This window comes from Antennarius striatus, chromosome 15 (genome assembly GCF_040054535.1).
Source record: "Antennarius striatus isolate MH-2024 chromosome 15, ASM4005453v1, whole genome shotgun sequence".
In the NCBI taxonomy this organism is placed as follows: domain Eukaryota; kingdom Metazoa; phylum Chordata; class Actinopteri; order Lophiiformes; family Antennariidae; genus Antennarius; species Antennarius striatus.
Genome location: NC_090790.1, coordinates 1,105,250 through 1,129,629, shown reverse-complemented (window position 1 = coordinate 1,129,629; position 24,380 = coordinate 1,105,250). Strand labels below are relative to the sequence as shown.

The following is a 24,380-nucleotide window of genomic DNA, read 5'->3' as shown; positions in this document are numbered from 1 at the left end:
GTTTTTGTAGATCTGGAGAAAGCTGATGACAGGGTGTCCAGAGAGGAACTGTGGTAAAAATGTTTGACTTGCCAATTAAATCTCTTCTCCCAGTTATCTTTCTGGTATTCTTATGTAAAACCCTCACACAGACAGCTGGTTTTAAAAACATACACTTTATGGATTTCACAGTAGGTGGATTTCAGCCTATTCAAGTAACTCATTGAAGGTTGGTGCTGTGAATGGATAATGGTACCCTGTGAATGTCAAATTTTCACAAAACCTGTATTAGGCCTATTAGGCCTATTTTCTAACTGAGCTACAGGGAATATTTACAGTATTTACTGTGTGTGTGTGTGTGTGTGTGTGTGTGTGTGTGTGTGTGTGTGTGTGTGTGTGTGTGTGTGTGTGTGTATATACATACATATATATATATATATATATATATATATATATATATATATATATATATATATATATATATATAATTTCGCCTGTACAGCACTTTGGTCGACTGCGGTTGTGGTAAAGTGCTCAACAAATAAAGTTTGGATTGGATTGGATTGGAGGAAGTCTGGAGTGGCAGAGAAGTATGTTAGAGCAGTGCAGGACATGTATGAGGACTGTAAGACAGTGGTGAGGTGTGTGTAGGTGTGACAGAGGAGTTCAAGGTGGAGGTGGGACTGCATCAGGGATCAGCTCTGAGCCCCTTCTTGTTGCTATGGTGATGGACAGGCTGACAGACGAGGTTAGACAGGAATCTCCATGGACTATGATGTTTGCAGATGACATTGTGATCTGTAGTGAGAGCAGGGAACAGGTGGAGGAGAAGCTAGAGAGGTGGAGGTTTGTCCTGGAAAGGAGAGGAATGAAGGTTAGCCGCAGTAAGACAGAGTACATGTGTGTGAATGAGAGGGACCCAAGTGGAAGAGTGAGGTTAGAGGGAGAAGAGATCAAGAAGGTGGAGGATCTGAAGTACTTAGGGTCAACAGTCCAGAGCAATGGAGAGTGTGGAAAAGAGGTGAAGAAGCGTGTCCAGGCAGGATGGAACGGGTGGAGGAAAGTGTCAGGTGTGATGTGTGATAGAAGAGTTTCAGCTAAAATGAAAGGAAAGGTGTACAAAACTGTGGTGAGACCAGCGATGTTGTTTGGTCTAGAGACAGTGTCCCTGAGGAAAAGACAGGAGACAGAGCTGGAGGTAGCAGAGATGAAGATGCTGAGGTTCTCTCTGGGAGTGACCAGGATGGATAGGATCAGGAATGAGTACATCAGAGGGACAGCACATGTTAGAGGTTCTGGAGATAAAGTCAGAGAGGCCAGACTGAGATGGTTTGGACATGTCCAGAGGAGAGATAGTGAATATATTGGTAGAAGGATGCTGAGTTCTGAACTGCCAGGCAGGAGGCCTAGAGGAAGACCAAAGAGGAGGTTTATGGATGTAGTGAAAGAGGACATGAAGGTAGTTGGTGTGAGAGAAGAGGATGAGAAGACAGGGTTAGATGGAGGACACTGATTGGCTGTGGAGACCCCTGAAGGGAAAAGCGAGGAGGAGGAGAAGAAGAAGATGACGTCAAACATTTGTCAATGAAAATCACACAAAACTAACAAAGTTTTTTTTGTATGAAACGAAGAAAGGTCTTTATATAGCGTACAGCAGAGGTCCCCAACCTTTTATCTCCACGGACCGGTTTGATCTCAGACAATATTTTCACGGATCGGCCTTCCTTTGCTGGATAATCCTCAATGACACCAGGACATCTGTAGTCTAATAATAAGTCACTGCAGTGTTTTTATGTCAAATGCAGACATCGACAGACATCCTTTTTTTGATTAATTCCTAATCAACATCTTTGTAAACAAAATTATTTATTTTAGAAGGAAAATCCTTATAATAAAAAGTAATTATATTAAAAAACTCGATTCAAGTGACTGCATTTATGAGGTGTACTTTATTTTAAATTTTACATACTGTTATAATCCCCGAAGGGAAAGTAAGAATGCACACTCTAATATGTTAGTCAACCAGTCACACGCATGCATATTAGTGTGTACAGGCCCCTGTAATACACACAACAACACACAAGCGGGGCCTGTAGGCATGTAATGGGAGGTAGAGTGACGGGCAGCTCCCTCTTGGTGCACCCCAAATTTTGAAATATAGCTGATCATTTCTATATAAAAGGGTGAACAAGTCAATAAAATAATAATAATGACAATTAGTGGGAGCCCTGAGCCTGTTTCTCTACAAGCCGGTCCCATCTGGGGGTTAAAGGAGACAATGACACCTGAAGTGTGTTGCGGACGCAAAAGTTTGTTTGCAGTCACTGTAGAAAATCCCACTTCACAAAGACAGGAGGATGGAAATTGAAACAGCGTTGTGGGTGCTTAATTCTGGGGTAACGGCTGGTAACCTGTCATGTGACAAAGAGCTGTCAAGAGGCACAGGCGCACGCATTAGTCTGTGCGTCATTCACAGAAATCTCTTTTCAAAGTAAAATATCCTTAGTCTGATAATTTCAAAAAGAAAAATTCAAACGTTCTGTGCCGCCCAGTATCTAATGAGCCCTAATGAACCCCCCCATACTGACATTAAACCACCTTCTATCTGTGTCACCTTTAAAACACTCTTGTGTCTCATGGAAGTCAGAGACTCACAGACGGAGCATACTTCCAGATGCCATCAGCCAATAGAATGCGTGTACGGTATCACGTGACTGCCTACTAAAAATCCGCGATGAGTTGGAGTCGCAATCATTGATACACGATCGCACGAGGGCGCACTGTATTTCCTCTTTTTAAGGGTCGTGACCTGAGGTAACAAAAGGTCAAAGTTAAGACCTATTGTCAGCTCACGAGGACACCCCCGTGTAAAGACCAGAGTGGAGAATCCCATATCTCTTCAAAGATTGAATTACGATCTTTTATCGATTAACATTTCAGCCGGTTTGTCCGGTTTTAATTGATTGTACTTGGATGGAGAGAAGCAGCCTCTGTGTGAGACAACATGAAGGAGTGACGACCGGGAATATCAAGAAACACTTTTATTCATGTCTGCAGTTATTTCAAGGTAATAAAAACATTAGATAACATTATTGCATATGTTTCAGGAATACACAACATGAATTAAAATTAATTCATATAAACCAAAGTGCGCATTGACATCAAATGGCCTTTTATCTGACATTAAATTTAACGTTTATTGCTGTGTGATGAGGTTTTGCGCGAGAAAAAGTTCGCATGGAAAGAAAATATCACACTGAAACTATCTGTCTTCATCATTGTTGTGTGAAAACTGTCATAGAAAAGTCTAAACAAGTTCTGATTCACAGTATTTAAAAAAATGTACACAATATAAAATAGCTTTAAATGCTGTCCATTGAAAGTCACACCATCATGTCTGGATTAAAGGATAGGAACACTACAGTAGAGTCAGACAAAAAGTCAAAATATTACTTTTTCAATATCTATAAAATGGTAGTTTGTGGTTAAACTAACAGCTTTTGTGTGGACCCTGTAAAATCTGTCTAGAATAAACATTTCCCAAAAAATGACAGAAATTGATCACATCTAACGACTAACAAAGAGGTAAGTGAAATCATTTCACTACAAATAAACACACAAACACATGAACCACTTCGTTTTAATTCTTCACTTTATCGGCGTCTGACCCCAGTGAGCAAGTAGTGAAAAACCCTCCCCACCACTGGATTGTCTACACCAGCCCCTAGAGGGAGTTTCAGCTGTTCCTTTATTATTTAACACGTATTTAAAGTAAACCTACCAGTTCAGGAACAGTCCACCAGTCATCATCATGTGTCAGGCTCAACCGCAAGAACTCTGAGCACCATTTCTGCCCACGGGCAGGATCCAGGACGGCTGAGGGGCAAAAAAAGGTCAGGACAGGACCCACGAGCCAGCAGGGCTCCATGACCCACGAGCCAGCAGGGCTCCATGACCCACGAGCCAGCAGGGCTCCATGACCCACGAGCCAGCAGGGCTCCATGACCCACGAGCCAGCAGGGCTCCATGACCCACGAGCCAGCAGGGCTCCATGACCCACGAGCCAGCAGGGCTCCATGACCCACGAGCCAGCAGGGCTCCATGACCCACGAGCCAGCAGGGCTCCATGCAGTCTCATGGCTGAAGGGCTGTCCTCTGACGGGTGACTCCAGTAACAACTCTGTCGAGCTGGTTGTAAAGTCTCGGTTTATCCAAACTACAGACTGGACACGGACACGACCTACAGTACGTCTGAGACAAGTGTACTCCTCCAGTGAGTACTATGGTGTACCTAGAAATTCATGACTAAAATGACAGAATACTATCAGTACTTTTTACTTTGTCTACATTACTGTCAGACCAACGTTTCCCCATCTTCTGCTCCTCAATGCTTTTGTTTACATACAATATCAATTAAATACAATTACTCAATATAAATTAATAGATTACAAACAAATTAGGAGTACAAAGTACAAAGTAGAAAGTAAAAACCACATCATCTCTGGCTCCATGTCTCAGAAGAGAATTTCATTTGTTCGATCACAGTTCCTCAAACACCATCATTGTTCCGTCCTCTTAGGTCACGACACTGAAGACAAAGCCTGAACACTTCTGACCCCTATTCACAGCACGCCAAACACTACTGTCCACCCTGTCAACCCTTACTCCAACTCCAATCTGAGCAGCTTCACCTAACCCCCTAACCCCTGACCCCTGACCTCTGGCAGACAAGCTAACCCCTGACCCTCCACTCATAGTACCTTGTTCTGTCCCACAGAGCGACGGGTGGAGCCTGCATGCTGTCTTGAGGACGTGAGACAGGTTTGAGTCTGGCAGCTACTGGGGGTGGGGGGAACATTAATACAAACCACAGTCCACTGCAGATGAACCACAGAGGTTTTTTGAGGGAGGTGTCATGAAGGTGGACTTCACACGGGGGTCGCTCTGGTCTGGTGCAGCCGTAACATCCAGAGAAGCTGTTCAGGAGAACGTTCTCGTGTGTTTCTAGACCTGGTCGCTGCCCTCTCTGAAGTAGACCTGCTCCCAAACGACTGTCCCCCACACGCAGAAGAACCCCCAGAGGTTGTGGAAGGTTCCGCGGTCAAACGGGTTTTCGTCGACCCCACAGTGCTTCAGGTAGGAGATGCGGTGTCGTGACATGAACTCCCAGGTGGTGGTGTTGAGGGAGACCAGGTAGAGGTGTGAGCCCAGCAGCAGCAGCACCACCAGTGAGAGCAGAGCCAGCAGCAGGGCCACGCCCAGCAGCACGCCATTGGTGCGCAGCCACAGCGGCCAGGTGACGGCGTAGCTGAAACCCGTCCTGAAACAAGGGACAGAAGCATCAGCCGGGCCCAGACCGGCCAGCAGAGGGACCGACGGCGACCCACTCACCAGGACATGTCCAGCCCCCACAGCAGCACCAGCAGCTGGACCGCCAGGTAGAGCACGAACCAGCGGTGGTTCTTCTCCCCAACACAGTTCTCGATCCAGGGGCAGTGGTGGTCGTAACGCCGGACACAGTGCTGACACGTCTGGCAGTGCTTGGATCTCATTGGCTGCTGCTTCAGCAAATGATGGTTGTAGATAGAGGAAACAGGAAGTCGTTCATTAACTCATGTGGAACTACAGGTTCACCCCTGGACGGACTCGCCCCTGAACGGACTTGCCCCTGGACTGACTCGCCCCTGAACTGACTCGCCCCTGAACGGACTCGCCCCTGAACTGACTCGCCCCTGAGCGGACCCGCCCCTGAACTGACTCGCCCCTGGATGGACTCGCCCCTGGACGGACTCGCCCCTGAACGGACTCGCCCCTGAACGGACTCGCCCCTGAACGGACTCGCCCCAGGACGGACTCGCCCCTGGACGGACCCGCCCCTGAACGGACTCGCCCCTGAACGGACTCGCCCCTGAACGGACTTGCCCCTGGACGGACTCGCCCCTGAACGGACTTGCCCCTGGACGGACTCGCCCCTGAACGGACTTGCCCCTGGACGGACTCGCCCTGGTGTCATTAGAACCAAAGCTCATCTGTTTGTCACAGAGCTCAGACCAGTTCCATCAGGGCTCAAAGCATGCTGGGACATCAACAACTGTTCTTTGGTAGTGCTTCTGTAATTCTTTTCCATGTTTTTGCCCTGGATCTGGATCCCAGACTATCTGGCAGCTGAAACAACTCGTGTTCCGGGATCATGGGATGTGTTGTGTTTGCGACTGTTGCTTAGCAACACTCCTGTTACTCTACACTCCTGAGTTGTCCTACAAGTACTGCACCACTTCCAGGCGTCACATTTCAGCCTGACGGCGACGTGAGGCGAGTCAGCTGATCCATCAGGACATGGTGGTCACTCACCGCCACTTAAATCTCTTTTGGAGACGTTTCAGCTCTGAGTTTGTAGATTCCCCCCCCAACAGTTTTGGGTTACCTTCATGTCTCTAGAGTCTCTATTGGAGTCATTTGTTTCCCAGCGTGTCTGTGGTCTCCTCTTTATTCCATATTCTTTTTCTCCACTGTATTAACTTTACAGACTGTTCACCATCTGAGACCCGGAGCAGCGTCCACCAGACCCGTCTCCTGTGTGCTTAGGGGGGTTCTACCCTCCTGCTCTGGTTCTGGGGGCGTCAGCCCAGGTGTGCAGCTCACCTGCAGCAGACAGTGTCCACAGCGACGCTGGCGCAGGGATTTGGTGGAGGGAAGAATCATGTCCTGCTGCTCCTCCGTCACCCCCAGCGTGAACTGGTCCAACACACACACACACACACACACACACACACACACACACACACACACACACACACACACACACACACACACACACACACACACACACACACACACACACACACACACACACGTCTGTGTAAATGTATGCAGTGCGTCCTCACGCATTCGTGCATCAACGCTCACGACTTCACCTAATCGTGGATTTTTGGTTGGCAGTCACGTGATACCATACCTGCCTCCTATTGGCTGACAGCATCAGGACTCGTGCTCCGGCCCGAGTCTCAGGCAGAGACACCGAAGTGTTTTAACCAGTGAGATCAACAGATCTCAGCCTGGATGGTGGAGTCCTCCATCGTGTGGTCAACCTCAAAGATGGAGGACACTGTACTGGGGGGTCAGGGGGGACAAGGAGGAGTCCTGGACCGCTCTACCCTCTGAACACCCCCCTGCTCCCCTCAACGCCCCCCTGCTCCCATCAACACCCCCCTGCTCCCATCAACACCCCCCTGCTCCCATCAACACCCCCCTGCTCCCATCAACACCCCCCTGCTCCCATCAACACCCCCCTGCTCCCATCAACACCCCCCTGCTCCCCTCAACACCCCCCTGCTCCCCTCAACACCCCCCTGCTCCCATCAACACCCCCCTGCTCCCATCAACGCCCCCCTGAGCTCCTCCAGGAGCAGGGAGATGGTGCTGGACCTGAGGAGGAAGAGGGAGGAGCCCCGTCTCTTCTAACCCGAGGGACCTGGTGGAACGCCTCAGCTCCACCAGGTCCCCTCATCCTCAGCCCCCCCTCATCCTCAGCCCCCCCCCATCCTCAGCCCCCCCATCCTCAGCCCCCCCATCCTCAGCCCCCCCTCATCCTCAGCCCCCCCCCATCCTCAGCCCCCCCTCATCCTCAGCCCCCCCCATCCTCAGCCCCCCCTCATCCTCAGCCCCCCCCCATCCTCATCCCCCCCATCCTCAGCCCCCCCCTCATCCTCAGCCCCCTCCCATCCTCATCCCCCCCCTCATCCTCAGCCCCCCCATCCTCAGCCCCCCCTCATCCTCATCCCCCCCCATCCTCATCCCCCCCATCCTCATCCCCCCCATCCTCAGCCCCCCCATCCTCAGCCCCCCCTCACCTGCAGGTCTGTGTGGTGGGTCAGGATGAAGCCCGGGTCCATGAGGGACACGGTGAAGTGGAGCAGGACGGAGGTGAGGACCAGCAGGACGAACAGGACGGGCTGCAGCAGGAGGCCCGTCTCCTCCTGCCTCCTCAGCTCTGCAACGGGAGAGGGGCGTGACGTCACGGCACTCCGCTAGCATCAACACCCGCTCTGGGGCGGCGTGACGTCACCCGGACACGACGGGCTCACCTGTGTCATGCAGGAAGAGGATCAACGTCACCACCCACGTCAGAACCACGTGAGCCGTCCTGACCAGGAACCCGGAGCCGAACACATTCTTAAACATGTCCTCCGAGCATGTTAGACCGTCTGACGTCACAGCGGGGCGAGCAGGCCTGTGACGTCACAGCAGGGCGAGCAGGCCTGTGACGTCACAGCGGGGCGAGCAGGCCTGTGACGTCACAGCTGGGCGAGCAGACGCGACAACAAACCCGTCTGACCGTCTTCTGTGGGGGGCAGCTGACGCCAATGACGTCACAGATTTCACGGTTACCGTCGGGTGAGGAGCGCGTGCGCGCTCCAATGTCACCGATAGTGACGTCACGCGGAGAGCATCACGGTCAGGATGGAGAAGAACCAGGACCAGGACCGGGACCAGGACCGGGACCAGGACCAGGACCAGGACCAGGACCAGGACCAGCAGAGGGACACCAGCTCAGCCCAGGGTCTGGCTGTTGTTCTTCCGGACAGCCTAGCCTGTGATTGGCCAGCGCCAGTCACGAGGCAGGAAGAGCTACGGCGGCCGGGAGGGACATGTGACAGCGAGCCCCCTGAGGCCCAACGGGGGGGGGTCTCCTCCTGCGGTGCCGTTTGATCAGAAATAAATAGATTTAAATGATATGAATAAAGGTGATCACCTCGGTGGTGTGATGACGTGTGACATGCCATATATGGACATGTACTGATTTATTTCCCCCAGTAGATGGTGCCCCCCCCAACCCATTCTAACCGGATGATAGTGCAGACATGATGTGGGGTGGTGGTGGTGGTGGTGGTGGTGGTGGTGGTGGTGGTGGTGGTGGTGGTGGTGGTGGTGCTGCTGCTCACCACAACCAGTTCTAAATAAATGAGTTGAAAGAACACAAGTTTCTTCAGTTCAAGCGAGAACCATTACAGCTGAGTCACTGGTACATTTAACCAAACGAGTCAACAATCCGTCACAGGTCAGGGTCAAAAAGCTTCATGGAGACATCTGGAGCATCTGTAGACAGGAAACAGCTGGTAGTCGTGGGGGGTTGGGTTCTGGATCAGTCCTGGATCTGGAACACTGGATCCAAGCCGACACCGGTTCTTGTGCTGCTGGTTTTCATCCCGTTGCCTCCCTGAATGTAACGCCTTTTGTTTCGTCTTTCTGTCTCATCCGGTTCCTGAGTGTACAAAAGTTGAAATTTGACCTTGAGATAATTTTCTCAAGGTCATCTCATTTTCATCCCTCTGCTGCCTGAGTCATGTGCTTTTTGCTTCATCTTTCTATCTAAACGGTTGTGAAGACATTTGGTGGACGGACGGACGAACACACCAACACTGACATTACATCACCTTCACAGGATGTAATCATTTAATGTTTAATCAACACTTAATCAATACTACTGGTACTTGGGTCCTACAGACGAGACTGAATCCCATTCGTTCAGAAACACAACCTGTCAGCTCACGCCTCACCTGTAGTAAATACATCCAGAGGATTTGGATCTCATCATTTCTGCACCTTTTATTTGTGGATAAAATGTCGATTCACGTTTCTATTAAAACATTCTTAGAATTATTGACATCAAATGTCTTCAAAACAACAACAAACATGAAGTCAAGCAGGTAAAAACACATTTTACATGACCACCTGAGGACACCGTTGAACTGTTCTAGTAGTGTGGCTCATATTCATCAGGTTTTAGTCAAGTTTTTTTATATTTAATTTAAAATAGCTGACAATAAGTATGAATGTTTTAAAACGTCTTCAGTTAAATAAAGACTAATTTAATTTATTTTTATTTCCTTCTGATATTAATCCATAAAACACTGACAATTTAGTTCAAAGCTGAGAGGAAGTCGATAAAGTGACACAAGTGTAGTTCGTGTTTTTTCTTAAACTGACTGATATTGATTATTTATTTATTCAGTTCATTTTTCTTCTTTCCAGACATGTTATTACAACATATTTCACTTCCATCAGTGTTGAAACATCATCAGCAACATCTGAAAAGAAAAAAACAGGGTTAACGGGTAGAAGACATTGGCTGGTAAGATTCCCCTAAATCATCAACAAAACATCTCTGTCATTAGAATATGTAATCAACAAATCAGACATTAAAAGTCTTCAACCAGCTCATCCAGTGAATTCTGACAGACGTTCATACCCTTATCCACTTCCAGACATTAGCCTTTACCCTAGAGTATAACCATGGTTACGTTCTTCCTAGGAACACAAGGTTTGTTAACATCATGGATAGTCAAAACTAGAAGTTGACCTTACCAGTGTTCTCCACCAGAATATAATGATCACCTTCACCTCCCTCAGCAGACAGTGTTCATACAAGAATTAACCAGTTTGTCACACTTCAACATTTTCACATGGTATTATATTGTCAGAAGATATCAACATGATCTTTAAAGTCTCAAGTTAATGTTATCACATGTTATCATGAATACATGTTGTTGTTTTTTGCTTGGTTTTGTTTGTTTTTTTGTTCATTAATCCATGTTTCTGACATCAATGGTGTAGATTTTTCGACTGCTCCATGAAATACCTGACGTGTCCAAAATTAGTAGAGCTCCACTAATGAAGTGACTCTGTTGTACTGATCTCTGGTGGAGTAACAACTCTTGTCCGTCTTTATTGATCATATTTCACCAACTCCTCTGCACTCCTGATCACCATTGTTTTCATCTGGTCTGGAGAAAGCCCCTTTGTTCTGAAGAAGATCCTGCAGGTGTTGGTCCAGGTGTTGGTCCAGGTGTTGGTCCAGGTGTTGGTCCAGGTGTGGGTCCAGGTGTTGGTCCAGGTGTTGGTCCAGGTGTTGGTCCAGGTGTTGGTCCAGTTGTTGGTCCAGTTGTTGGTCCAGGTGTTGGTCCAGGTGTTGGTCCAGGTGTTGGTCCAGTTGTTGGTCCAGGTGTTGGTCCAGGTGTTTGTCCAGGTGTTGGTCCAGGTGTTGGTCCAGGTGTTGTCCATCAGCCCGTTCTTCTTCAGTTGTCGAGCTTTTTTAGCGATATCAGCATTCTTTTTAGTGAGATTCTCATTAATGTAGACATTTTCTCCTTTCAGTTTGAAGCCTTGTTTCAGAAGAGCTATCTTGTGTTGACGATTGTTGAATTTTATCACACTGCAGGTGGTCTCCTACCTCCAGATGGTGATGGGTAACATGCCTCAAACTGGTCCGGATCCATTTCAGAACTCACTTGTTGCTCCAGAGACTCGATGTCAGCGCTAGCCATAGCATTTCTGTAATTCCTCTGCTTGATGTTGATTCCAGTGATGATCACATCATTTATACGAATGCTTTGTTCCAAGTCATCCATTCTTTGTTGTCCCTGTTCCAAGACAACAATTCTTCGGTCTTTTTCATCCATGTCTTTCTGCATTTTCTTCATGTCGTCCTTCATTTCTTCCAAGGCGTCTAGCACCGGTTTTAGCTTTTCTTCCAACTTTTTATCAAAGTCACTCCCTAACTTATCAAAGTTGCTCTTTCACTCACTCCTTAATTCTTTCATAGAGACCATCTGGTCTTTAGTATCCTCTGATTTGCTTTTGGTTTCGTCATTTTGCAGAGAATCAGTGTCAGTCTGGGTATGAGTTACAGAGATAGAGACAACAAGAGACAGAAGGAAGACGTCTGCTCCCGTTGAGAGCCGGAAGAATCAGTTATAGATCAGAGTATTTGAAATTATTGAAGTATCTATCAAAATTTACAAATGGAGTGGAGACACATCCAATCCAATCCAATCCAACTTCATTTGTTAAGCACTTTACAACAACCACAGTCGACCAAAGTGCTGTACAGACGAACAAACAGAAGACATTACAGATAAAAGACAAAATGGCTCACATATTCTAAGTAAAATAAATTAATGAAAAACATAAAACATGGGTAAAAGCAAAAGCCATACAATACAATACAATCAGAGTTAGTTGAGGCCTTTAGCGCCTCAGACTGACTTATGCTCGTCAGACTCTCAGACTGACTACACATGGCGATCATCAATACTTGTGTGGAGAACCAAATAGTAGGACATTTTATTTCTACTACATGTAAACATAAAACGACTTTACAATCGATCAGATTATGACAAAAATTACATCACATGTTTTTTTTGCTGATAATTAACAAATATGTCCAAACTGTCTCTAACACGTATGAGGAAACTTCCTGGTCAAACAGGAATGTTCTGGAGGCATCAGGACTCTAGCTCCCCCAGTGGAGAGCTGTGGTAACGACTGGAACCTTCCAGCTGTGCTGGGGTCACTGAGAAGAACACAACCAGCAGAAGAAACATCTCCAGTGTTCATCTGACCACGAGGACTCACCACTGATCCCAGTGACGATGCTGCGCTCTCATGGACTGCAGTCGCCCCTCTTCCAGTCATGAGCGTCTACTGTCCTGTTTGCAGGTGGGGGCCAGAGGTTGGACCTCTGTTCTACCAGCACAGGAACCTCCAGCAGCTCCTCAGCAGTCTGGATCTGATGGACAAACTTTGGAAGAGCCTCCTGGAGGACATGGAGCCGTTCCAAACCAGGATGGAGGTGCGACCAGTCTCCCAGCAGGTGGAGAAAGAGGGGCCACGCTGTGGGCTCACCCCGGACACTCGAGGCTTCTCCCCAGAGGAGCTGTCTGTCAGGTGGGCAGGAAGCTGAGGGTCAGCGGGGGTCAGAGCAGAAGCAGGGGAAAGAGGAGAAAGTCTCCTACTCCTACAAACTCCAGGAGTTCAGACGGGAGTTTGATCTGCCTGGGGGGCCGACCCTGAAGCAGTCACCTGCTTCCTGGATCCAGACGGCTGGAGCTCCACAGAGGGAGCTGTACATCAGGAGGAGCTCGGAGGAGAACACACAGAAGAGTGTTCAGAGACACACAACAGCAGCCAGAACACGCCTTAAAACACGGACTCACCTGCCAGAACGTGACCGGGGTCTCCGCTGAAGCTGAACTTCGTTTGGTGTCTGAACCCTACGAGGGTTTCACCGCGTCTCCATCCATGAGTTTAACCGGGGATGAAGTTTTTAAATGTGATATTTCAGAAGCTTCTTATTGTTAGACGTTAATTTTTCCATGTTTCTCAATCATTTATCATTTTGCAATAAACTGATGTTTTTTTTAAAAACATTTTTCACGTTACTTTTTGGTGTTTTCTGCTTGACGTTGTCTGTTCAGTCTATCTTATAGAGAGAGGAAACACAGTGGAAAGTTCTGGACAGCATTTCCACTGACATCATATGTTTAACTCCAGATGATTTTACATGACGTCAGTGAAACATGTTCTTGCTGCATCTTGTCAGCTGCAACTTTTCTATTTAGACAGAAACCACAAACTGACACTGAGAACCATGCTGATGATTTTTATTTCAGATTATCATTTTAAAGACCTCATTGTTTCCGTCTTGTCCCTGAAGCGTCTAGACTGTACGTCCCCTACATGAACCAGGTGAAGACCAACTGAACTCACACAACACTCAGTCAGCAGGAAACACGGTAGTTAACAATCAGAGAGGACTTGACCATTTCCTTTATGAGTCATTTAGGCTTTGAAGCATCGTTGCTAAGGCTAACGTGATTTCTGACAGGTCACTTGGTGTTGGTTTCTAAAGGTGTGTTTGCTTTGAACCCACAAACTGAGTGTAACTATAACTATAGGGTAACTATAGGGTAACCAAAGGGTAGCTATGGGGTAACCATAGGGTAAGCATAGGGTAGCTATAGGGTAACCAAAGGGTTGCTATAGGGTAACTATAGGGTAACTATAGGGTAACCAAAGGGTTGCTATAGGGTAACCATAGGGTAACCATAGGGTAACTATAGGGTAACTATAGGGTATGGGGCTAAGGTGCAACAGCTGAGCCAAACTATGAGGAAAATTTTGTTTTCATGAAAATGCAATTTTCTGTTTAATGAAGGAAATTAGTGATGAAGGCTTTGGTTGTTTCTGTGATGAGCCAGTGAAGAACCCCCCCCCCCCCGACTATAGCTATAGTTTATGAGGCTCCCTGACAGTCATTTCTTTACCCCATTATGATCACTTCACATAACACTCTACATCCCTGCATATTATAGTATATTGCTCCGCAGTAAATATTAGACACCAGTTCAATTGAAACCTGATAGATCGCATTTCTTTCAGCGTTTTGTCCCCTTTCAGAACCAAGTAGAGACAGTAATAAGAATAAAAAAGAAGAGCGAGAATGTAAGAAGAATAAAAAAGAAGAGCGAGGGATTCAGATGGTAAAAAAATTATAGGAGATTTATATCAGTGTGTTTGTGTCAGTCTGACATGATTTTCTTGAATCAGAATTTCATCTTGGAAGATCATTTATTCTTGGACAAATCCACCTCCACGTCCAACTCTGTCCAGGCTGTCTCTCTGGGGGGGAATCCGGGCCTGCAGATCTTTGGCCGTTTTTTCATCCAGAATGAAGGGAGTTGGTAACGTCCTCTCCTTCAGGATGTCCTCCAGCCCCTGGCAGAGGAAGCAGGACAGCAGCTGCGTTAGAGCCCTGAAGTTCGTCCACAGGGAGGCAGAATTCAAAGCCCTGAAAACGTGTTTATGTGGAAATAATTCAGACGTGTCCCGTCTCTACGATATGAAGCCCTTCTGGGGCATGTTAGAAGAATGTCCTCATCTGTCTGTAGATGTTCTTACCTCCCCAAAGTAGGACACCAAGGGTGAAATCTCAAATGCTGGAGAACAATTCCCTGCTGATACACTGCACAAAACACAAATGTTGAGATTTAGACCCGCCTAAGTCAATACAGCTCATGACTGAACCGTCAATAACTTTACGATGCACTATATCTTTGCACATAAGTGTGGAGTTTGCCTCTCATGAGCATTTTTCTGGGCAGGCCACCCCAAAAATGAAGAATTATTTACTGAAACGTAAATGTTTGGAAGTGATGAAGGCAACCGTCGCTGCACGTTCAGCAGAAGTCTGTAAAGTGTAACACGACTACATCGAAGAGGAGCACGAGCGTGACCAACAACGGAAGAAACAGTCAAGACCTCCACCTCTTCACAAGTGTGTGCTTAAGGCCAAGTCTGAGTCTGGATTCATGGTTTCTTCAACCAGACTCCTGACAACCAACAATCTCCTTGTCTCTGAGCAGAACATCGGCTCAGCTCGTTTTCCACAATGAAATTACCTCAAATTAGCATATTGGGACTGAAAATCTACAGAGACACAATGCTCCTCTATGAGAGCTTCGTAAGTCACCAGATGTTCAGTTACACCTGGGCAGGTGTTCTCCTCTCACCTGGCTGGAGACTGAAGGGCCTTCCCACCGGCGTCCAGCAGGGTGGCCCCTGCTGCCGTGGCCCAGCTACAGTGTTGGGCCAGCAGAGAGTTTCTGGCCGTGGTGGGGGTGTCTTTGGCTGCTCCGTCAGCGTTTTTCAGGGGTGAAAACTCCTCCTCCCGAACAACCTCGAACACGACGAACGTCCTTTGAAAGACAGGATGTGAGTGTTTTTAACGTCTGTGGAGACTCCGTCTAGGGGTCATGAGGAGGACAACAAACACACACCTTGAGAATGGGAAGACATCAAAAACAAACTTCTCCATCTTGATGCCATTGGGTTTGGTCGGTGTGACTTGATTTCCACAGGAGTCCACAAAGGGAACTTTCTTGATGGCAACATGTTGTTTCAGTTGGTCTTTGTATTTCCTGTGAGATTAAACCAAGGAAGGATTTTTTTGCCCAGGACAACACTTTACTGTGTGACACAAACAAATAGAGTTTGGATTGGATTGGATTGGACAAAGGGGGAAGTTGAGATGAGTCTCGGGACCAAAGTTCCACGAGGATCAAATTTGAAGGTGAACCTGATATTGATGCTACAATAAAGGAATCACAGTCTGACCGACTGATTCTAACGATGTGACGAGGATAACGACGAGCTAGTAGCCACCTGGTAGTCATTGCATGTTATTACAGGCCCATGTATGATTAAACCACTAAACGTACTAACACGTAGGAAAGCAGCTGCTGCCTCCAGGCTGTGACGCCCGACAGTGGAAGTTCTTACTCTGCCACCTCCTGCAGGAAGGCTCTGGTGAAGAAGTGGTTGCAGATGTTTCCAGCTCTGAACACCAGCTCTCCTCCAGGCCCCCTGAGCTCAGCGGTCTCTGGTGGGATCTCACTGTACTCCACCACCTGGGACACACCTTGAACCCTGCACACCACGCCCACTGGCTCTGCAGGGTAGGCCTTCTCCACCACCTGATGTGTGGACGAGGAGAGAAGGACACCAGAGTTACAACCTGAAGGTTTTTCTTCTTGTGTTGCATTTTGGTGCAGTGATTCATAAAGGACAACCCACCCATCTGTTAAAGGATTCGCTTTTCCTCACGACTACAAACCAGTCTTTAACTAACTCGTTCATTTAGAGGAACTGAACAAACGTTACTTCAACAGAGACATCATAAACCTTCAGTATCACCAAAGTTCAGTTACACATCACCATGTTGTACATGAGGTTACATGTGGAAGCTAAATCATTCAATGCTAATCATATATTAGCTTTATTAGATAAACATACTATTTATCAATGGTGTGCAAAAAAAAAATCACATCAGATGTTTTTTCACGTTCAATACCAATTGGTAGTTTTACTGGTGACTGCAGTTTGAACATTATTTGTGTGAAGCAGACATTTAAACAGTGTGACCCCTGACCTTTTTTCTGTTCATGTCTAAATGTACCAAAACTCTCAGGTATGAATTGTTCCTCTGAAGCTGAAAACCTGCAGCTTGTAGTGGGTCAGACGGATTCCATCAAGGATCAGGAAATCCTAACAAAAGAGACGTGTCCATCTGTGAGGAAGACGACGGTTGGACGTCCCAAAGGACAGAGATCACAAACAAAACTCAAAGTCTGGTTCCAGAAGAAGTCCTGGATGATTCAAAAAGCCATCAGTCAGTTGACTGGAGTACTTAGGATATCTCTGATGGGATGCGCGTCATCCTTCTTCCATTTCACATGAACACCCAAGTTTTTCTTACGCTGGATGCTCTTTCTGCCGCAACCCTCGCATTGATCGGGCTTGGCACCGTTTTACAGTTGACACCGGCTTGTACCCCCGTAGGGCTGCAGGTGGTGGGGATTGAACCTGGGGCAGCATACATGCAATGCATGTGCTATAATAATAATAATAATGGATTAGATTTACGTGGCGCTTTTCTAGACACTTAAAGTCGCTTTTACAATGGAGCCATTATTCATTCACTCCTCATTCATACTTGGTGATAGTAAACTACAATTGTAGCCACAGCTGCCCTGGGGCATATAGACGGAGGAGTGGCAGCAAATCCGCCCCAACGACCCCTCCGACCACACACACAATCACACACCATCAGTCACTTGCTGGAGGCAAGGAGGGTAAAGTGTCTTCCCCAAGGACACAACGGTAAATGACATGGTGGTAGAGGGAATCGAACTGCCAATCCTGCGATCATTGGACGACCTGCCCTACCAACTGAGCCACTGCTGCCCCAACCAACAAGAAGCGGTTGCCACAGATAAGCCACGAATGTTCCAGAACTGAAGGCCTTTGTCTATAGCAGTGGGCTACAAGCCCTCAGGAACGCTACCACAAATTGCAGTCTGGATCTACACCAGATATTCAGTCGGTGATGGCAGTGAAAGGGTTTGTAGGAAGAACTAGACACTCCACATTAAGGAGTGAGACGCAAAAATCCAACAAAGTAACAGTTTGTGATAAAAATACTAGTAATTTGTTGTGTTGATATTTATTCACTTCTGTATTAAGTTTTTGCAAACGGATGATAAATAGATTTTTCCAACAAAGCAAACGGGTTATCTACCGGTCACCTATGGTCATGAGCTTTGGGTCATGACCGAAAGGACAAGATCCCAGGTTGAAATGAGTTTAGAGCGGAGCCAGTTGAGGTGGCTCAGGCATCGGTTTCAGATGCCTCCTGGATGCCACCCTGGGGCAGTGTCTGGGCATGTACACCGCGAGGAGACCTCTGGGAAGACCCAGGATACGCTGGAGAGACTATGTGTCTTGGTGGCCTTGGAACGCCTTGGGATCCCCCCGATAGAGCTGGAAGAGATGTCTGGGGAAAGTATGGGCATCCCTGCAGAATTACTTGGAGCCTAACCAATCAGCATGAAATGTCTATCCTAGAGTTTTGGCAATGTTTGTGGAGACTGTTCAGTTTGTTTTCTGAAAACTGATATTGGTTGCTGTGTTGTAATGGCGTAGTTTAAAATAATAATTGATTATTTTAATTGTGGTTGCTGGGTTCTTAATTACACGGAGCAAACTTTTCATGTCATGCACATTCAGAATCACATCATTCCAATGACTTCAAATGAAACAGCTTGAGATGCTAGCATGCACAGCAGACAGTGCTACCCATTTATTAAGCACTTACAGAGCAGCTCTATTCTTTATATTTAGGATTTTGTCTAGAGTTAAGCTGGTCTGCTTCATCTGGAGTTACAACACGACGGACTGAAGCGTGAAGAACCCAGTCTTCACGCTTCAGTCCGTCGTGTTCAAATGTAACTGCTTACGAGGTGTTTTGGGGTAGTTCTACAAAGACCCCTCGAGTCCACAACACCAGAACCAGTAACATTTGTAGTCCTATCGCTGACACAAATAAGACTACCCCTCTGTCTACCAACCCTTTGAAAGCTCACTAACAACATGAACTCCATATGTACACACAGATGCCTTTCACAAGACACAAATAGGACATTCAAATGGACTTTTTTATTTTCTGCATATTACTCTACCTTGGCTCCACAGTCAGTGCCTTTGCTAACACAGAAGCCAATGAAAACAGGATCTGCCACCTTGACCAGGATATTGTCCACACAGTACACATGCAGATACTCCACCCCCCTCTTCTCCATGTCCTCCAGCACCTTGTTGTCCACCAGTGCCTGGTACAAACCCCCATTGCCATCTGTCAGAGGGTGGAGGGCTATTTGAATCACAAACACACAACAGTATCAGTTGGTAAGTTGGTGATGTCACATACCTGGGGCCATGGCCATCTTCCCTTTACTCTGCAGGATGATCTTTCCATCAAAGGTCACGGCTGGAATCATCCTTTGTTCAAACATAACAACGTTTGATGGTTCCAGTCCAAAGAAGTTGTTCTCCTTGAAGAACTTCTCCGTGGGAGTAAGAGTGAACTCACTGGTCATGATGTACCTGAGGAAGTGAAACAATCCAGATGAAAGATTCAGGAGGTAGATTCTATGGCAACATGTTTTACAAGTGGAAATAAGATTGTTCAACCCTCACACTGAGTACAAATTATACTACTTATCAATTGTTAGCAAAAGCCACATCACACAACAGTTTTTAATTCCAATTTTGATATATAAGCTTTTCCTCACTGAGGAACTACTAAATATTGTGGTAGAGAGGTTTGTGTGGTCTAAGGACCCTGAGAGCCATGTTGTCAGGAGTCTTGTGCTCCTGATAGGGCCACCCAAGCCAAATTGGTTTCAGGTGAAGGGCCAGACAAAAGAATGATAGAGAAGATCCCGTGACAAATCGAGGGGGGAATAACGTGACCCGGCCCGGAGGAGGCTCGGAACCTCCATCTAGTCCTGGACGGAGACCTCGTGGACCATCTCCAGGGCTCTAACATAGCTGCTACAGCTGCTAGCTGGAGGTCAATGATCAATCTTGGGATCATCTGACGACCGTGTATTTTGGACACTCTGGTGAAAAGTGGGGCAGAGCTGTCAACTGATCCCCACCTGGTGGTGAGTTGGGTCCTTTGGCGGAGGAAGCCTCTGGAACAAGTAGTGCGGGTGAACTGGGAACGTCTGGAGGAGGACTTTGTTCACGAGGCCTTCAACTCGCACCTCCAAAGGAGCTTCTCGTGCGTCCTCTTGGTTGTGGAACAACATACCACCTCTTCACTCTTGCAGCGAGTATCGGGTAACGGGATCACTCCTCAGGGCCATCCAATACCTGTTTGCCCAAATGAGAGCTGTGTTCGGGTTCTCGGCAGTAAGTCGGACTTGTTCCAAGTAGCTGTTGGCCTTCGCCAGGGCTGCTCTTTATCACCAATTCTGTTCGTGATTTTCATGGACAGGATATCGAGGCGTAGTCTTGGTGAAGAGGGTTTACAGGCTGGTGGGCTGAAGATTTTTGCTTTTTGCAGATGACGTGGTCCTGTTTGCATCATTGGTCTGACACCTGCAGCATTCACTGGTCTGGTTGGCAGCCGAGTGTGCAGCGATGGAGATGAGGATCAGCACCTCCAAATCTGACGCCATGGTTCTTAGCAGGAAGTCGGTGGACTGCCTTCTCTAACTGGGGAATGAGGTCCTGCCTCAAGTGAAGGACTTCAAGTATCTTGGTGTCCTGTTCACGAGTGAGGGAACAATGGAGTGTGAGATTGGACGGAAAATTGGGGCAGCAGGAACGGTATTCTGGTTTTTTTACCGCACTGATGCAACAAAGAGGGAGCTAAACTGAGAGGCAAAACTCTCCATCCACCGTTCAATCTTTGTTCCTACCCTCATCTATGGCACGTCCAGCTAGGAGGAGACCTCGGGGCAGACTCAGGACCAGGTGAAGGGATTACATCTCAACACTGGCTTGGGAACGCCTTGGGACCCCCCAGTCAGAGCTGGTGGATATGGCCAGAGAAAGGGAAGTTCGGGGTTCCCTGTTAAAGCTGCTGCCCCTGCGTCCGACTCAGGATAATGCGGATGAAGATGATGAAATTTAAGCTTTTGTACCATGTTAAACACAAAATGCTAATTTTAATGACTTTAGTGACTAAAAAGACTCAGAAAGGTAGTTGAGGCAGGGCTTGAGGATGGGCTGCTTCCTGGTCTCATGGAAACCTTAAGTATGAGGTTCACATGGATTCCATTAAAGGTGAGGAAATCTGTGAGGAAGATGAAGCTTGGACGTCAATGTATGTTCCAAAAGGACAAAGATACCAAGCAGATCTCAGAGTCCACCAAAGACTTGGTTCCAGAATAATTCTTGAATCAATCTAGGGGCTGTCACGGTAACTTAATGGAAATCCATAGAAAATAACTGGGATTTTAAGAAGACAGTTGCAGCAGGAAAACCGGGAATAGTCCAGACATTTGGCCATGAGGAATGGGCTAAGATTGCCAAGGAATGCTGCCAAAAGCTAGTGTATGATTATGTAATTTTTTCCAGCAGGACATAGCAACTGAAAGGTCTCTGAAGAGACCTTTAGTAAGAGATGAATTATTTGGGACTTGGTGTTACATTTGGAGTAAACACATATATGTTCTGCATTGTTATTTCAACCATTCTTTTTTGTTTGGTTATCAAAAACAGTTGATAGCAGTTAGCCGTGTTGCCTGGCACCATGAAGGTCATGTGTTCGATCCGCATTTAAATGCGGTTTGGATGTTCTTCCTGTGGTTTTCCAGGTTCCTGCTACCATCAAACACATCAGGGTCAGTCGTCTCAGGCGTGACCCTCTACTCTTACCTCTAAGTCAGGGGTGTCAAACTCATTTTCACCGAGGGCCAGATCAGCATAACGGCTGTAATCAAAGGGCCAGATGTAACTTAAAAATGTAACTAAATGTAACTCAATGTAAAGCAAAATAAATGTAACTAGTCTTTAATATTAAATAACTCTCAATTAAAATTTTAATTTACAGGTGTGCAGAAAAAATATATTTTTCTGTTCTAACATAAATCCTTTTGTCAGGTTATTAAACCCACAGAACTCCATCAATCAAGGATCAAACTATCAATCAATAAAGAAAAATAACATCAGATACAAGTTAGGACATTAACTTTGTTCACTACGTTTTTGTCAATGTTAATATTGGCTTAATTACTGCATTGTGGGAAATGTAGTTTGCTCAAAGCACACTTTTACCCTATTTATTTTTAGACACTCTGATCTTTTATGCTTTTGCGGGCCACATGAAATGATATGGAGGGCCACATTTGGCCCCCGGGCCTTGAGTTTGACACATGTGCTCTAAGTACATACTGACACTGTTGACTGAATTGATATTGCTTCAGCTATACTGTTGTCAGCTTGTGTTGCATGAGTCTTGAGTGGCGTCAGTCCAGTTCTTACCAGGGGACGGTGCATTTGGAGCCATACTTCCTGTCTGACATCTCCTGGACTTTATGAATACGCTCAGCTTGGATTTGATATAAGGATTTTCCACTTGGTAGCCCAACATCATACATTCCTTTGGGATACTGGACACCTAGGCGGGTCCCCTGACCGCCGGCCAGCAGCAGGACTCCAACCCGATTCTTTGAGATTTGTAACTGCCCTGCAGAGACAGAGCGGTAACAACAGCAGCAGGATGTAAGCAGACAAACTTCTCAACAAATGACCAAATGTCCATCACACCCTGTACTTTGCTGTTTATACACAATCTTAACCTGTGAAAACCAGGTGGTTAACTATTAACATATTGCCAATTTTATAATGTGTTTTTTCCATAGAGAAATGAGATTAGCAGTGATTGTTTTAGATCAGAGGAATTCAGCTTTTAGTAAAATGTATTTAAACTTCCTTTAATAAAACCGTTGTTTCAATATTTCAACAATTTCAAGCACATGATGTTAAGTTCATACAAATCAGACATGAGGCGGACTGATGAGCAGTCCACCTCAGTCTAGGTGGGGGCAGATGAGTGCAGGTGGGGGCAGATGAGTGCAGGTGGGGGCAGATGATTGCAGGTGGGGGCAGATGAGTGCAGGTGGGGGCAGATGAGTGCAGGTGGGGGCAGATGATTGCAGGTGGGGGCAGATGAGTGCAGGTGGGGGCAGATGAGTGCAGGTGGGGGCAGATGAGTGCAGGTGGGGGCAGATGAGTGCAGGTGGGGGCAGATGAGTGCAGGTGGGGGCAGATGAGTGCAGGTGGAGGCAGGTGGTGAAATAATGTTAATGCTAAAAACATCACCTGCAGCAGAAACCACCCGCCTAGCAACAGACAAGACAAAGGTTTCTCCACATTCTGTGCCATTTCTGCACAAGGCACAGCAGCTGACTTTCATTAATTTAATTAATTTACTTTATTAGTATTTTAATAATAATAATTTCTCTGTGTTCTACACAAACAGTGGAGGTCCAGTAGTAAATCCGTGCGTACGGTAACTGTACTGCTAACTCCTCAGACACTGCATTTGATGGAGAGACACGTTCACTGTGTTCACTGTTCACTAGTGGAGGGACAAACGGGGGGGGGGGGTCCTCTACTGCTGAGCTGTGATTGGTTCAGCTGACAGGGTGACAGTCTGGTTTGTTCACACTGATTCAGGAAGGTGTAGTCCACCTGTTTGTCTTCAGCATCAACACACACACACACACAGACACACACACACACACACACACACAGACACACACACACACACACACACACAGACACACACAGACACACACACACACAGACACACACACACACACACACACACACAGACAGACAGACAGACACACACACACACACACACAGACAGACAGACAGACAGACAGACAGACACACACACACACACACACACACACAGACACAGACAGACAGACAGACACACACACACACACACACACACACACACACACAGACACACACACACACACACACAGACACACACACACACACACAGACACACACAGACAGACACACACACACACGCACACAGACACACACACACACACACACACACACACACACACACACACACACGTTAAAGACTGCTGGTTCCCGCTCAGAGAAGTGCTGACTCATCGTTCCTTCCGCGTGGACAAACACCGGAAGTCCCGTGACTACTGAACGTGACGTCATCGAACGACCACTGTTCAGCCTTTGGAGACACATCTGGGTCTGGGTTAAAGTCCAACTTCCGTCTTCCTTTGGGACTGGACCCGGTCCCTCCAGGACCCGGACCGGACCGGACCCGGTCCCTCCAGGACCCGGACCGGACCCGGTCCCTCCAGGACCCGGACCGGACCCCTCCAGGACCCGGACCGGGGACACTCACCTTCCTCCCGCCACCCAGCCAGAGTCCTGCCGTCGCCCGTCTTCGTGCTGCCGATGGAGTCCGGGGGAACCGGCTCCAGGCGCCGGTCCAGGCTCCGGGGCGGGGCGGCTGCCGCCTGCGCGGCCCCTTCGCAGTGCGCCCGGAGGCCCCCCAGGTCCACCTGGGACAGCTCGAGGAGGAGCCGGTCCCGCTGCTCCGCTCCGAGCTCCGGCCAGAACCGCAGGACGTGGGCCTGTCCCGCCCGCTCCAGAGCCCGGCCGGCCGCCTCCAGGCTGAGCATTGGGGGGGTCGGTGCGCTGCAGGCCGGGTGTGTTCC

General features: G+C 47.4%; 2 protein-coding genes across 2 annotated transcripts; both read right to left on the bottom strand.

Annotated features, from left to right (window-relative positions):
* Positions 1-3,017: 3,017 nt before the first annotated feature.
* On the bottom strand, positions 3,018-8,556 carry zdhhc12b (zinc finger DHHC-type palmitoyltransferase 12b). The gene is made up of 5 exons (XM_068334510.1): positions 8,064-8,556; positions 7,830-7,969; positions 6,622-6,714; positions 5,371-5,537; positions 3,018-5,299 (listed from the first exon to the last, which is right to left on the bottom strand). The coding sequence occupies exons 1-5, from the start codon at positions 8,158-8,160 to the stop codon at positions 4,984-4,986; spliced, it is 813 nt and encodes a 270-aa protein (XP_068190611.1). The 5' UTR covers positions 8,161-8,556; the 3' UTR covers positions 3,018-4,983.
* Positions 8,557-13,404: 4,848 nt separating this feature from the next.
* uap1l1 (UDP-N-acetylglucosamine pyrophosphorylase 1, like 1) lies at positions 13,405-24,356 on the bottom strand. The gene is made up of 9 exons (XM_068334402.1): positions 24,065-24,356; positions 22,153-22,357; positions 19,085-19,260; positions 18,837-19,009; positions 16,099-16,292; positions 15,597-15,737; positions 15,330-15,515; positions 14,719-14,782; positions 13,405-14,535 (listed from the first exon to the last, which is right to left on the bottom strand). The coding sequence occupies exons 1-9, from the start codon at positions 24,342-24,344 to the stop codon at positions 14,389-14,391; spliced, it is 1,566 nt and encodes a 521-aa protein (XP_068190503.1). The 5' UTR covers positions 24,345-24,356; the 3' UTR covers positions 13,405-14,388.
* Positions 24,357-24,380: the final 24 nt, after the last annotated feature.